Source organism: Nelusetta ayraudi, unplaced genomic scaffold (assembly GCF_046127955.1).
Source record: "Nelusetta ayraudi isolate G7.1 ecotype Tasmania unplaced genomic scaffold, CSIRO-AGI_Nayr_v1 ptg000129l, whole genome shotgun sequence".
NCBI lineage: Eukaryota > Metazoa > Chordata > Actinopteri > Tetraodontiformes > Monacanthidae > Nelusetta > Nelusetta ayraudi.
This window is the reverse complement of record NW_027466179.1, coordinates 367523-381521: the sequence shown is the minus strand read 5'-3', so window position 1 is coordinate 381521 and position 13999 is coordinate 367523. Positions and strand designations below refer to the sequence as shown.

The 13999-nt window shown below is 42.4% G+C and overlaps 2 protein-coding genes and 1 pseudogene across 4 annotated transcripts; all 3 read right to left on the bottom strand.

Moving 5' to 3' along the window:
• Positions 1-150: 150 nt before the first annotated feature.
• Positions 151-3558, bottom strand: bpgm (2,3-bisphosphoglycerate mutase). 3 transcript variants are annotated; one of them, XM_076050746.1, is made up of 3 exons: positions 3452-3558; positions 2237-2860; positions 151-1540 (listed from the first exon to the last, which is right to left on the bottom strand). In XM_076050746.1, the coding sequence occupies exons 2-3, from the start codon at positions 2835-2837 to the stop codon at positions 1365-1367; spliced, it is 777 nt and encodes a 258-aa protein (XP_075906861.1). In that variant the 5' UTR covers positions 2838-2860; positions 3452-3558; the 3' UTR covers positions 151-1364. The 3 variants fall into 3 exon arrangements, with proteins under 3 accessions (XP_075906861.1, XP_075906864.1, XP_075906862.1); XM_076050749.1 differs by having other exon boundaries at positions 2237-2837; positions 3452-3550; XM_076050747.1 differs by having other exon boundaries at positions 3348-3470.
• Positions 3559-4752: 1194 nt separating this feature from the next.
• Positions 4753-7389, bottom strand: LOC142904573 (troponin I, slow skeletal muscle-like). Its single transcript, XM_076050761.1, has 7 exons — positions 7061-7389; positions 6427-6477; positions 6049-6093; positions 5799-5930; positions 5586-5675; positions 5279-5452; positions 4753-5131 (listed from the first exon to the last, which is right to left on the bottom strand). The coding sequence occupies exons 4-7, from the start codon at positions 5907-5909 to the stop codon at positions 5045-5047; spliced, it is 462 nt and encodes a 153-aa protein (XP_075906876.1). The 5' UTR covers positions 5910-5930; positions 6049-6093; positions 6427-6477; positions 7061-7389; the 3' UTR covers positions 4753-5044.
• Positions 7390-11334: 3945 nt separating this feature from the next.
• Positions 11335-13938, bottom strand: LOC142904575 (troponin I, slow skeletal muscle-like; annotated as a pseudogene).
• Between the last annotated feature and the right edge of the window lie 61 nt (positions 13939-13999).

Sequence of the window (13999 nt, the reverse complement as noted above, 5' to 3'; positions counted from 1 at the left end):
GACAACGTGTGTGTGCAATTGAAATACACCACAGCTTAAAACCACCTGGAACTCTTTTGAGAATCTCAGCCAACAGGCTGTCACACATTGCTTTGACAAAATCCACAACGATGTGACAAATGTGCGTCGCCACACAACAAACCAGAGGGGTGAAAAATTAAATTCATCTTTATTTGATGATGCAGACTCCTTCGTGAGGGCCTGGCCCGCCTGAAATCATCTCACATAAAATCACAGTGATGTTTTGTTTTTTTTTCTTTTCTTTTTCTCTCCACTGAGCATTGCAGAGATGCATACTCATGACCTTTCGGAAGCGTACGAAACAGTCGTGGCAGGGAGTGCAGTGCATTGAACATGGGGCGCCATGCAACATACAGTACCATAAAACAGCCTTTGCCACTCACAGTAGTAACACACGGTAGTGCAGCAATGAGACACAATGTGCAGGGCAGTGACAGAGGGAACACCATAGGGCACGTTCAACAGTAACTTACAAAAAACATCAATCGTTTTCTCAAAATCTTAACAAGTAACAGAATTGTTTCCTCCCTTCTCCGGGATGTAACGCTGAGGAGGTCAATAAATAAATGGCACCTTCGGGTTCAAGGTGCGGGGATACACTTAGGGGCAAATATTCCACGAGAACAAAATACGTTGTAAACAACAAAAAGTGGTACTCAGCCAAACACAGGCCAGAAACATTTTACAGTACATCTCCTGAGCTTCCTCCTACCCCCCCACCCCCCACCCCAGCTGAGCAGAGTTCCGTATACGGGACAGGCCAACGTTTCAGTGACGGCAACTTTATCGGAAGACACACACACACACACACACACCTGTTCATTAAAGGTCCAATATCATCCCAAATATCACATCTTAAATTCTAATCCAATGGAGCAGCGTTGCACAGATAACAAAAATGCTGAGTCATTGCAGCCTCGCTGGTATCCACCTACTAGCTGTCCATCTTCCTGCTAAGCTTTAATGTACCTTTGCCTCGGCGACGTGTCAGTACCTTTGAAAAACAGAGCGAGCAAAAGCAGCAACAGAAGGACGATTCTCAATTCCTGCTGAGTTTGCAGACAATTTTTTTGTAGAAGAAATGAATCCTTTTTTTTTTAGAAATATAATATGGGACCTTTAAGTAAACAATTAAAATAACGACACCTGTCATGTTATTTGTTCTTTCAGCCTCATCAGTTGTAGACATGTAGTCATTTTAAGACTTTTTGAAGGTCTAAAAGCACAGGATAGAATTGCACAGGGAGAGAGAGAGAGAGAGAGAGAGAGAGAGAGAGAGAGGGAGAGAGAGAGGGAGAGAGATGGCGTCGTGGTTGGCACTGGCGGACCAGTGTTCAGCGCCATCAAGCGGAAAGTTTTACTTTTCCCTGATCTTCCACCTTCTTGATGGCCGCCTGGATCTTCTCCTGGTCTCCCAGGAGTCGCCGAGGCTTCACGGGCTTCAGGTTCTCGTCCAGTTCAAGCAGCACGGGCACGCCAGTGGGCAAGGTCACGTTGACGATGTCCTCATCCGAAATCCCTGGCGAAAAGAAGAGCAAGGATTAGGCTGCTTAATGACGCTGCACTCCTCTTGGCTGATGTCTATTTGACTTCTGCCTACTAAGTCAGTTTTATTTTCAGGCTTTTTTTATGGGTTGTCAGTGTTCATGTGGTTCCGTGTAGTTTGAGGTACTGATCTATTGTTACTGATTTCTGCATGCAAATATGCAGTGCTGATGATTTGTCTGTAATTACGTGGCAAAGCTGGACGCCTGCTTTCCAGTATTGCAACACAGATCTGCAAACGGGTCTTCAAGAAAGTAACGTGAATCTGAATCTGTCAGATCTGTCTATATTATGCCCTGCAGACATTTATGCAGTCCAGTTGATCATTTGCCGGGTGTATTCCAAAAATCCAATAGCTCCTGCATGATGTTATGCAACCGCTCATGTGCGTCAGGTTCCTGAGTGTCCACACGCACGCAGGGCCTCAGAGGTGCCTGGGTGCAACAAAAAGGTCAGGGTGGACTTGGTGGCTGCAGTCAAATGTAACACAAACTAAATGACCTTTTTGCGAAAGGTTCAAACACCCCTTTTTGGGGGTGGGGGTGGGGGTGGGGGGGGCTAGATGAATGACTCTGGTGTCTGGAAACAGCCGCTGGAGAGTCCATTTACTGGGGCGCCATTCACAAAGACACAAAAGCAGCGGGAGCAGCGTCCCTGTTCAGCGGCATACCTTCCAGGTGTTTCAGCAGAGCTCTGCAGCTGTTTCCATGTGCTGAAATAAGCACGGTCTTGCCCTGCCGTAGCTCAGGCACCACGGTGCCCTCCCAGTATGGCAGCAGCCGGTCCAACACCTCCTTCAGGCTCTCAGCTCGAGGGAGGTCCTCCTTAGGCACGTCGCACGTGGTGTACCTGCGGTCGTTGTAGATTTCCAGGAAGTACGGGTGGGATTGGTCAATCTGAGGCGGAGTGACATGGTAGCCCCTCCGCCACAGCTTCAGCATCTCCTCCCCGTGTATCTGGGCCATCTCGGCTCGGTTCAGGCCGATCAGCGTGCCGTAGTGGCGCTCGTTCAGCCTCCACGACTTGACCACAGGGATCCACTCCAGACCCATGGCCTCCAGCACCAGCCACGCCGTCTGGATGGAGCGGCTGAGGATGGAGGTGAACACCACGTCCAACTCCAGGCACTGCTCCCTCAGGAGCCGCCCGCATTCCTGGGCCTCCTTCACGCCATTCTCGCTGAGCTTCTGGTCCACCCAGCTGCAGAAGCGGTTCTCCCGGTTCCAGGCACCTTCGCCATGCCGCAGCAGGATGAGACGGTACTTGGACATCTGAGGACGGCACAAGCAGAGACCTGCATAATGAAACAATAAAGTTAAGCCATTTGCAGGTTCTACTAAGAGCAAGTGAGCATTTGCATTGAGTTATATGTGTATAACTTGAGTTTAACACAGAGAAAGAATTCCTCCATATTTACCATGTTGACACTCAATAAGGATTTAAGCGGGTCAGAAGATGTCACCAGGTCTTCAGGTTGTGAAGTAACTGGTTGGAATTTAAACTTGGAAGGTTAACCATCATTCTAAGCGCGTGTATCTTTAGGAGAACGCGCATCTTAGCGGGAACCTGTTGGCAAAAACTTGCGCACACGAAACATTAAAGAAAAAAGTGTTGAGCATTTACAACTAAAAGTCGCACACAGCCACTAAACGCCCCTCATCATTTACGTTAACGCGGAGATTAAAAAAAAAAAATGTAGAATTCCCTGAAGAAGCCATCACCTGGATGTCTAATGTTTCACAATCTGCATGTAAATATTAGCAAAACCCACCGTTACTCACCGAGATCCGAGGCCCTATCAGACTCGCGATGGAATTAATAACGAGTCAGTCAAATTCCCGAGAGCAAGAATTAAATGGATGACAGAGTCAAAATGTCGACTTACCCCGTCTGGGCTGCGAGACAGGCGTAAATTTAGCTCGTATCGTCGTGCGTGTGTAAAGTGGACGGCATATTTATATCTGTATCTGGAGCGTACGGCGGTGTTCCGTCAACGTGAGTGATTGACGTTCAGCTTATCCAGTCACAGAGGCTGCGTCACAAAAAAAAAAGAAAAAAAAGGGGGCGGGCATTATTGTTTTATTTTTTATTTTATTTTTTAAATTTCTTTTAAAGAAGCACCTCTTTGGAAATTTCGTCGTTTACATTAAATAGCAACGCAAGTGTACCAAAGCAACAAACATAATAATGAACTAATAAATGAGAGAGGAAAGCCCGACTGGGCGTTTAATGTTCGCCATGAGAGGAGGCGATGGGAGGAAAGTACCCGGATGTTTAGCAACTAACGTTTTTCTGGTGGCATCGTAATGGCACGCCTGGACTGGATGGTGATTTAAAACATCATTATAATTAAAATAATTTAATAGTTACGGAAGCGTATTGCATTCACTTGGCAAATTTAAAAAAAAAAAAAATGTTCTTCGTCCTAATTTTTTTCCGCCCTATTTTCCCCGAGTTCCATTCTTTGATTGAGAGCTGGATATAGCGGAAGCAAACATGGCCAGCTTGTTCAGTTCAATCAAATTCTATTTTGACATGGGTTTAAGACACTGGGAAATAGTCCTGTCTTTAAGTGACATAGATGGCATTGCAATTAGTTTATCAACTTTACGTAGGCGTCTGAGGACTTTGCGGTTGTTTGGAAGGAAAGCCCATTCAGATATTCTCCACATGGCAATGTTTCTCCGGGATCAATTGGATAAATATGGCATCATGGCTCCATGGATACAAAATGATGCATTAGAAGTGCATTCAGACTGGTTTCGTGTCACCACCGTAGAGCACATCCATGCCGTAGAGTCACCTGTCTACTGTTTTCTCGCGGGATTTCAAAATAAAACTTAAAAAAAACAGGATGGACAAAAATTGACACGAAAAACTGGGCTGGAAAAAAAATAGCACGAAAAACAGAAATAATTACACTGAAAAACAGATTTATTTATTTTTTGCCAAGTGAATGCAATACGCTTCCGTAAATAGTGTACGAGTGTGTGCACAAAAAAATAATTACGTCATTCTCGAATAAGTGATTGCCCCCCCCCCCTCCCCTGCCCCCGCCCACCATACACAGTTGAAGTTTTTTGTTTGTTTGTTTGTTTGTTTAAAATCAGATGTATTGTAACCATATGAGCAGGTAAAACAATCATTTTATATTTACATTAGTTAATGGGGAAAATATGCCATCAGTATTTTGTGCAATGCTTGCCTCTTTATTATCAGCATGTTTAATGTCAGACACATAACATGAATTCATGAATAAATATGGATGCTAGAGACTGCACAAACATAAATACATTTATCTGATAGAGTAAATACATATGTTTTACATAATACAACACATTACACAACAATATGTATGGTATGGATATCGTCCTTAAGTTAAACATGCTCACCGCTGTCATTCAGTCACTTTTCACATGATGGTCAAGTGAGCAGCACCTGCAAACACCTTCTGGTTGAATCCCACCTCATCCCGCACCTACTGGCCGGCATCAAACAGCTTCTTCCTGCCCTCCATCCCAGACATGGCGTCCACGTTCTTACGCCAGTCAGTCACTTCCTCTTTCTGTGGGATTGAAAAGGTTTCTCTCAATGAGTATTTTCACATTCAAACGTGCGCAGTCGCAGCGATATTTGTCCGGCGTTATTGTCTTCACGCTTTTCTTTGAACATTATTTCATCAGAAACTGAAATGGAAGGCAGCCATGCGTACCTTCTCCTCCTCCTTCTTCACCGTCTTCAGGTTGGCCTTGAAGTCCACGGACTCCTTGACCTTTGCGCCCAGCAGAGCTCCCAGCATGGCGTCAGCAGACACCCTGACCCTCCTCAGGGCAGGCCTCTTCATCTTGCCCTTCAGCTCGAAGATCTTACCAGAAAGATCCTGGATCTTTTTTTTTTTTTTTTTTTAAACACAAACACAAACAACCAAAACAGCTGTCAGTAAAACCATCCACTCAGTATGCTGTAATGCATTTAAAGAGGTTTCTTGTTGAAGGATGCAGCTGTGATTTCCTTCCTACCTCCATGTTATTTTTAACCACTTTGGCGTTAACGTCGTAGCGCTCCTCATCCGCCACATCAATCTTTTGGTGCAGCTCCTTGCAAAGATTCTGCAGGGAGAGGTCAGATGCAGATAAGATGTGTTCATTTTCTGCCTCATATGTTTGATTCAAGCATTGCTTGACTGCATTTGATGAGTTATTTGAGTGCCTTCTTCACCACACAGTTGATACCTGTAGATCCTGCAGAGACAGGCCTGACAGCTGGAGCTCCGGGACTCTCTCACCCAGGATTCTCTCTCGTTCGTCTTTCCTGCTTTGCCTCTCACTGTCCAGCATCGTCATGGCCTTCTTCAGCAATTTGGTCTGGCACGTGAATACACAAAATGGCATGTGGTCAAGCGGAGGAGGCCACGGTTTACAAGGCAAATGGACATTCTAGAGTGAGGCTTTGTCTGCATTGCAGCAGGAGCCCATGAGATACCTTCAGAAACAGCCGGCGGGATGCAGAGATCTTTGGCTTTGCCTTCTGGAAAACAGGGAGGAGAACACTTAGGAAATATTTGTGTGAACATCATGTGTGTGATCATGGCATTAGTATCGACACAGCCTGGATTTCACAAATCCTTACATACAATGTTTTACAAAGTTTGCACCACAATTTAGTGAAGTAACAAATAGAGTCAGGATTATTGATGACACTTTTTTTTTTTTTTTTTTTAGTTGGACACTGTGGTCGACTCACCGGACTGCACAGGATGGAAGCAGGTCCATTTGTAAAAGAAGAAAAGAAAATAAGTGCAATTTGTTATTGTGCAAAAATGTGAGTCACAGTGCGATGAAAATAAATGGCTCGGGTTACTCACGCTTCCGACATGGTTGCTGTTCAGTGTGTCTGGCCCTCTTATAATATCTGTAAAAGTGCAAAACAATGAAATCAGCCACTGCTTTTCTGTCTTTTCCACTGCCCACTGTCTTTTCTCAATCATATCATTTTCTTTTGGCCATTTTTCTATCGTGATGCTGACTGTCGTAGTCAGCGTAAACAGGTATAAGAATGTCAAACGGTAAAAATAGAGTACACATAGACAAATACTACAGTGTAGAAATTGTGGTGACAGGTCAACAATTAATGAGGCAAAGGACAGGATTAACATACCAAACAAAACATAAATCCAAACCAGACTGAGGTTTGCTATTAAAGGCTTGTGTATTGAACCTAAGAGAAAGATACCACTCTTACTCTCTCCTCTTGCTCACACATGTAACATGAAGAGCTTTCTATAAGGAAATATATTTCCATAATCAGAACTTCTCAATCAATAATTGCTCTTTTACACATGAAAACTCTTTTCCTGTCTTTTTTTAGTTTCTGGTGAATTTTGTAGAAATTTCAGTTCACACAAAGTTTATTTTCAACGTGTTTAATTTTTCTTCAATTCAATTGAACTTTTAGCTCTTTGCCTTCTTCAAAATTTCAAAATAAGACTCCTTACCTTATACAGCAGGTGACAAATAGTAACAGGCGTCTTTTTCTGAGTTGAGAAGGACAGAAAGAGGGTAGATATATAGATTCCAGCGCTCATGTGAGTGGCTCACTAAAATAGCCCCTCTGTCCTCACCATTCTTGCGACTGTGTCTCACACATCTCACAATGTGCGAAAGCTCCTACTCCCGCCGTGCACATTTACGTCCTCCTTGGCAGGAGGTGGAGGGTGGAGAAGCCTGAAGGAGCTTTAGCCCAACAGGGTGTAAAATAAAAGTGAATTGCCCCAAAATGGTTAAAAACACTCTCTCGATGTCTCTCAAATTGACATTTTTCCTATTGTATTGTAATTGTATTCTTTCCAATACAATGTGAGGGTTGTTGTTTAAAAACAACAACAACTACAACTACACTGTCCTCTGTCAAACTGAGAAAAAGCTGTCTATTCAGCTGTGATTATTAAATTAATATTTTGCATCATTATTTATATTTCCTCATTATTTTGTGGAATTTACACCCCCAAAAAAATAAATAACAATGAATAATGAGCAAATATTTATTCATATAGAAACCAATGTTGCTTGGATACCCTTGACATAGTTCAGTGTTGGTCCTTCACGGTCAAGAGTCCTGCGATAGTTGTTGGTACTGTGAGGGAGCTAGACTGCCATCTACCGGCCGCAGAAGAGAAGCAACCCACATCGTCGCTGCACAATTAAAGTTACATTTTATCGACAGGAAAGCTAATGCTAGCCGAGGAGGAAAACATTGCACGTTTTTGTTTATAATTACACTCACTGACTTTATAAAGTGTTTAAATTTCCCACATTGCACAAATTCCACAGGCACCCGTGTTATGGTGTGTGTGTGTGTGTGTGTGTGTGTGTGTGTGTGTGTGTGTGTGTGTGTGTGTGTGTGTGTGTGTGTGGTCTGAGGGGTACCAGGAGGAGTGCAGCCAATCATGACCGCCACGCGTGTCTCAGTGATAGTTTCATGTATTATTATGTTCTTCAGCCTCAGTATTCTCAGCTACAGTTTGAGTTTAACTTAGTTTGCCCTTCTTTTATTTTGGACAAGTCCTATTGTATTTGATGACCAGCTCCATTTTGAGTCTCTTTTATATGTATATACATATACACTTGCGCGTTTGATTGTATTTGTTTCCGTTGGGGAGTGTCTCTTTTTTTGAGGGTTTGTCTTGGTGGGAATAACTCCCGCTAAATAAAATCACTTAGGAAAAAAAAAAAAAAAAAAAAAACACCCAAAACTGTTTCCTTCTCCCCTTTATCCCCGCGTTTAACGATTATTCCCACCTCGGAACGTAACAACAACCACCCGTGGTCAAGTAAATGCTCCCATCTAGCGGCAAGATTGGAAACTGCATATATTTCTGGAGCGCGTTTGAATCGAACCCTGCCGCAACCAACGAGACCTTGACTCCTGAAACAGGACACTGTGTATTTAATGCTGCCCTTCAAACCACAGCTCCCTTGATATTATGTTGTTCTGTCTTCATAATCTTGTTTTCACTCCTCGTCTTCTCTGTTTGCTGCTCCTTCATTTTAACCAGAAGCTCTGTATGAGGGAAACAATATTTCACACAACAAGATAATGAAGGTAGATGCAAGTAAGAAAAAAAACAAAACGTCATCACATTTTGGCCTACAATCAATTGTTAACACGTTTAAGAGATTTATTTGCAAAATGCACATTTGTGTATTTGATTTTGTGAACTGCATTGAATTCAATTTAAAGAACAAATGAAAGCCTTGGTAAATGTCAGACTGAAAGTGAGTGAATCAGGATGAAAATACAGTCTGTCCGCATTTCACATCTCAGTTTCACTGCACCCTGGCAACATGTAATCAAGAAAACGAGCAGAAGTGATCGTTTTAAATCCAACAGGAAGCTGCTGCGTTACAACAGTGTGAGTTCTATAACACTGTGAGTCCTTGTGAGTTTGTGCAGATCGAGTGAAGAAAAGCCCGTCGACCACCTGCTGAGCTGATCTCCGTGCTGCGGTTAATGAGCTCGTTGACCTTCCTGCCTGAGGTATTTCACTCTCTCCAAACATCCATTGACTCATTAAAGACAGAAGTTATTCAGCGTGGCCCTGTGCTCCGCTGAACTCACTCAGAGTGAATTTAAATGTGACATGAAGCAAAAAATGTGTGTCGTTCCGAGTGTGTTTAGATTTGGTTGCATAACTTACATCTTTCCTTCCCCGTGTAATCTTATGTATTAATTGAAACTGGCATAAACACTGACCAAAGTTCCCCCCCCACACACACACACACAGTCTACATAGACATTGCATTAAAAATGTCATGACAATAAAATGCAAAACTATTAATATTGTATTTTGTATTTATTTGTATTTACAACTTCTGTTCATCTGCTAATTGATAGTTGTTGTTTTTTGCCGAAGAAGTCATTGAAACAAAGTTGCTGACTGTTGCTGTGACAGGTGTTAATATTCACATGTCTTCGACAAAGCTTCAAGGAGTCCGCACCGGGTTTGCATCACTCACAAGAGGCTTTTCACATGTGAGAAAAAGACCAACAGACAGTCTGCAGCTGTGCATGTCGGCAACATTTTCCTCCAGGTTGTTAATCTCAGACACCTGAGGATGCTCATCTTTAGTTATAGCTCATTTCCAAAAAAAAAAAGAAAAAAAAAAAAGAAAAAATGTTAGTTTGCAAACAGAATTCATAAGATGAAACTCACAAGTTCTGTACCTCGGCCGAGAAGAGCAGCTCCGTCAGGCGCAGCTGAAATCTGAACAACACCCAGAAATGACAGAGAGTCATCAGCCAGTGTGTCCAGAGCAAACAGTCCCCTGCTGAAATAGAGCCACGCTCAGTGCTGTGTGACCAGCAGCTGTGACACCCACCACTGCTGCATCGCTGCAGTGTTCAGGTGCAGGAACAAGGGGAGCAGTAACAGTGAGTTTGTGGCCTCAAACGTGGATATATAGCATTGGTTAATTCAACTCTCTTGCAGCTGTTGCATGCATTGGACATTGAAGGAGGCGTCCACCTTAATGGGGAGGTCGGTGGCACTCATTCACATTTGACCTAGGCCAATCTGGTGTGGATCAAGCCATCAATGGAGACACAGTGACCTTACCCTTTAAATATAAACAATATAGGGGCGGGGGGGGGAAAGCATCCAACTAAACTAAATCAATACAAACTTTGATTTCTATCGAGCTGTGCACATTTTCTTTTCTTTTTTTCTTTTCTTTTCTTTTTTTTTTTTTTAGAAATTCTTTATTTGGAATTATCTTCTTAAGATGCGTCATCTCGTTTTCGAGGGGGTCAAAATTTGTAAACAGAGAATCAAGCAATAAAAACTTTTATTTCTGAAGCATAGGCTTTGTAATTGCTCTATAAATCTCAAAGGAATCGAGTTCTTGTGCTGTATTTTGGCATCTGCAGTGTGTAATTACTTGGAAACATCTTTGCAACACAGAACATGCCCACCTATGGTCTTTATTTAGGGGAGCAGAAGACAGGTGCTGCCTGAGGCTCGGTGGCACATGTAAAGCGAGCTCGATCTGCGTCATTGTTGTAACAGGGAGTCAAATATTTGGGCACTCAAAGTGCCAATGCCCTCATGGAAGGATGGGTGCGCAGCAAATAAACCAGAATAGTAAGCAAAGTGCTGCGGCTTCGTGGCCAAATTATATTTTTAAACTGTTTCCTATGGTTCAGAGGTCAAACAGACGTCTTTTTCGATTGTCAGAGGCTCGCTGGCGCTGTACAAATAAAACCCAATAACCCTGAATGGTGTGATATTTGTATTTTTATTGCTATATTCCTGAGTTTTCAATGAAAATCACAATTTTCTTCAAAGGAGGTAGCGCTCACAAACTTTATTCGGCCATGCCAAAAGCACATGCTAAGGTTTCGGCCTGGCGGTCTTCATCAGAGCGTGAACGATGTCCTTTCTTATGGTTGCTGAAGGGACGTGGAAGTAGCAGCACGAAGTAGAGGGAAGGCGCATCCTTTCCAGGAACAGACGTTAATGATTAAAAATCAACTTTAGTCAGATCTAATCACAATTAATCAGTCAGTCTTGATTGCAAATCAACTTGATTGTGATGACAGTTTTTTTTTTCCTGGCATGTGATCAGAATGACAGAAATTCAACACGTCTGCTCCTGTTGCAAGGCAAAAGCTTGTTGCTGACGTTGTTCTGATTCCAAGCCGTGTGTGTTGACAACTGACAATTAAAGGTGATCTTAAAAAAAATCATAATAATAAAAAAAAGCACAATTTTTATGGTTTGTTTGATTGAAAGTATACTTTAATTGTGACAGGAATCATCTTTTTTACAGGCATTTCAATATCCAGCAGTAAATAACTCTGTGCCAACATCATTGTAATGATAAAGTGCATACATAGCCCTTAAATCTGGGTTTATTTCATTGCAAAACACTCCACACACACTCTCTCAACTTCACAGAACTCAGTTATTCAAAATGCCCTCAACTGGAACTCCTACTGTCCCGCATCAAACAACTTCTTTCTTCCTTCCATGCCGGACATGGCCTCTACGTTCTTCCTCCAGTCGGTCACCTCCTCTTTCTGTCAGCAAGGAGGAAAATCATCTGTGTGAAATTGCACCCCAAAAAAAACTAAAAAGAACCCCTGAAAATCATGATCAAAGCTGCGTCACCGACCTTCTCGTCCTCCTTCTTCACCGTCTTCAGGTTGGCCTTGAAGTCCACCGACTCTCTAACTTTGGCGCCAAACAGAGCTCCCAGCATGGCGTCGGCAGAGATCTTCACCCTCTTCAGGGCAGGTCGCTTCATCTTACCTTTCAGCTCGAAGATCTTTATGGACAAATTTTCAATCTGGCAGGAGACACGAGTGAGTCGGCAGGTTCAAGGGCTTTGCAGTAGAAATAAATAAAGGATAAAATAAAATAACAAAAAAAATAATAAAATAATAAAAAAACAACAACAACAACAACCTTTTTTGGTTGCAAGACAAAACAGGATAAATTAAAAACAATGTAAACAATACATAAATATACCTCCTTGTTATTTTTGACCACTTTGGCTTCAATGTCGTAGCGCTCCTCATCCACAACATCGATCTTAGAGTGCAGATCTTTGCAGAGAGTCTGCAGGTGTCAGATCAGCACAGCAACATTGAAATGAATTCCCTGGAATTCATTCATTTTCACAATCCAACATGAAATGGCTTTTTTCTTTCAAAAAGTTATAAAAATGTGGAAAAATGCATTTATTAAGTACATTTAATACTTGCATTAAATATTATTATTATTATTATTATTATTATTATTATTATTATTATTATTATTATATAATAACATTATATAATAATAATAATAATATTTTTGAGTAATGGATTTAAGTCTGTGCTGGGTATTGCAGCACTGGCAGATGGTGGTGGACAGACAAGTGGAGCCACCTGTCCTCTGGTGCTGCGTGCACGGCCCTCCGTGTACATCAGAGGGATGCTTGGCGGAGTCACGCAGTGACCTGCACATACCTGCAGGTCCTGCATGGACAGACCGGACAGCTTCAGCGGAGGAAGCCTCTCACTCAGCATGGCCTCCCTCTCCTGCTTCTTCTTCTCCTTGTCCTTCTCAAGCATCACGGTTGCCATTTTCAGCAGCTTGGTCTGAATGCAAAGGCAAAGCGCAGAAGGTCAACGCCCGAGCACGACTTTCCCCACCGGTCGTCGCTGCCGTCGGCTGTGAGGAGATCGTTACCTTCAGGTGCAGTCTGCGGGACGCAGTGATCTTGGATTTTCGCTACAAAACAAAATCAGCAATGTTTGGTAAATTACAAATCCATTATCAAGACAAAAAATGAATGAATGATTCACGAATCGTTAGATCAGATTAGATTACCTACCGGTCTATAAGGGATGTTTAGATGAGAAAGAAAAAAAGGAACAAGATTATTAGATTTGCTGCCAACATTATACCAGCATATGTATTGATCACTCAGTATATAATGCTCAATACGTGCAAATAAAATAAAATGAAAATAAATAAAACGAGACAAACTTACGCCTCAGACATGGTTGCCTCTTCTCTAAAAAGCTGAAACATTTGACAAAAGAACACGCATGACCATTATGCATTTTTGCTCTCTATTTTTTGTTAACACTTATTGATGGAAGCTAAATAAGGTCTCTCAGGAAGCACAGTGCAGTAGTGTCCTAAGTCTATAAGCTGTTTATTCACCTCCTGTTGACTCTTTGCCTGGAAACATTCCATAGTTAAGCCTGTAAATTGGCAACACTTTGCACCTGAGTGCTGCGGATGATTGGAATTATTTTCCCTTTTTAATCCCTCTTGGATTCCTTGCAATGTGCGAGAAGACACTGATACTTTAGCAAATCCTGCGGGTGCTATTACCACCACTGTCACTGAAAATAATACCCACATATAATTGTAGTAATAATAATAAGAAGAAGAAGGAGAAAAAGAAGAGTAGTAATCGTAAAATAGATTCAAATAAGAAGTTTGAATTACAAAATCACCTTTTGAATTGCTTGTTATCATTTCATGTTGGTTTTGCAGTATCTTTGCATCAAAATAAATTCTATAGACAATAAATAATAGCAAATGCCTTGAATTTCCCTGTTTTCCTCTTTCTGCTCAGAACAGTTCCACCTGTTTTCTCGAACAAGCTGAATGGCGTGGAGAAAAAGAAGGAAACTACATACCGCTCCGGGAGAAAAACCTGTGGAGGTGAGCAGCGACGGTCTTCGAATGAGCAGAAGAAAACTCAAGTCAAGTTTAACGACTCCTGCTGCCTCCCGTGAGTGGCCACCTAAAATAGCCTCCCCTGTGTCCTCACAGCCAATATAAAGAAGATCAGTGCAACATCTCAAAGGCATTGGTCCACCGCCAATCAGCCGGAGATCGACCAGCAGCGGCTCTGATCAGCAGAAGACTCCA

What these genes read in the sequence shown, in the direction of transcription:
- bpgm (XM_076050746.1), bottom strand. Translation starts at nt 2,837, where the DNA reads ATGTCCAAGTACCGTCTCATCCTGCTGCGGCATGGCGAAGGTGCCTGG. An exon ending in TCTGCTGAAACACCTGGAAG is followed by an intron (nt 1,541 to 2,236) that starts GTATGCCGCTGA and finishes TCTTTTCGCCAG; the next exon opens with GGATTTCGGATGAGGACATC.
- LOC142904573 (XM_076050761.1), bottom strand. Translation starts at nt 5,909, where the DNA reads ATGACGATGCTGGACAGTGAGAGGCAAAGCAGGAAAGACGAACGAGAG. An exon ending in TGGTTAAAAATAACATGGAG is followed by an intron (nt 5,453 to 5,585) that starts GTAGGAAGGAAA and finishes AAAAAAAAAAAG; the next exon opens with ATCCAGGATCTTTCTGGTAA. An exon ending in TGAAGAAGGAGGAGGAGAAG is followed by an intron (nt 5,132 to 5,278) that starts GTACGCATGGCT and finishes TCAATCCCACAG; the next exon opens with AAAGAGGAAGTGACTGACTG.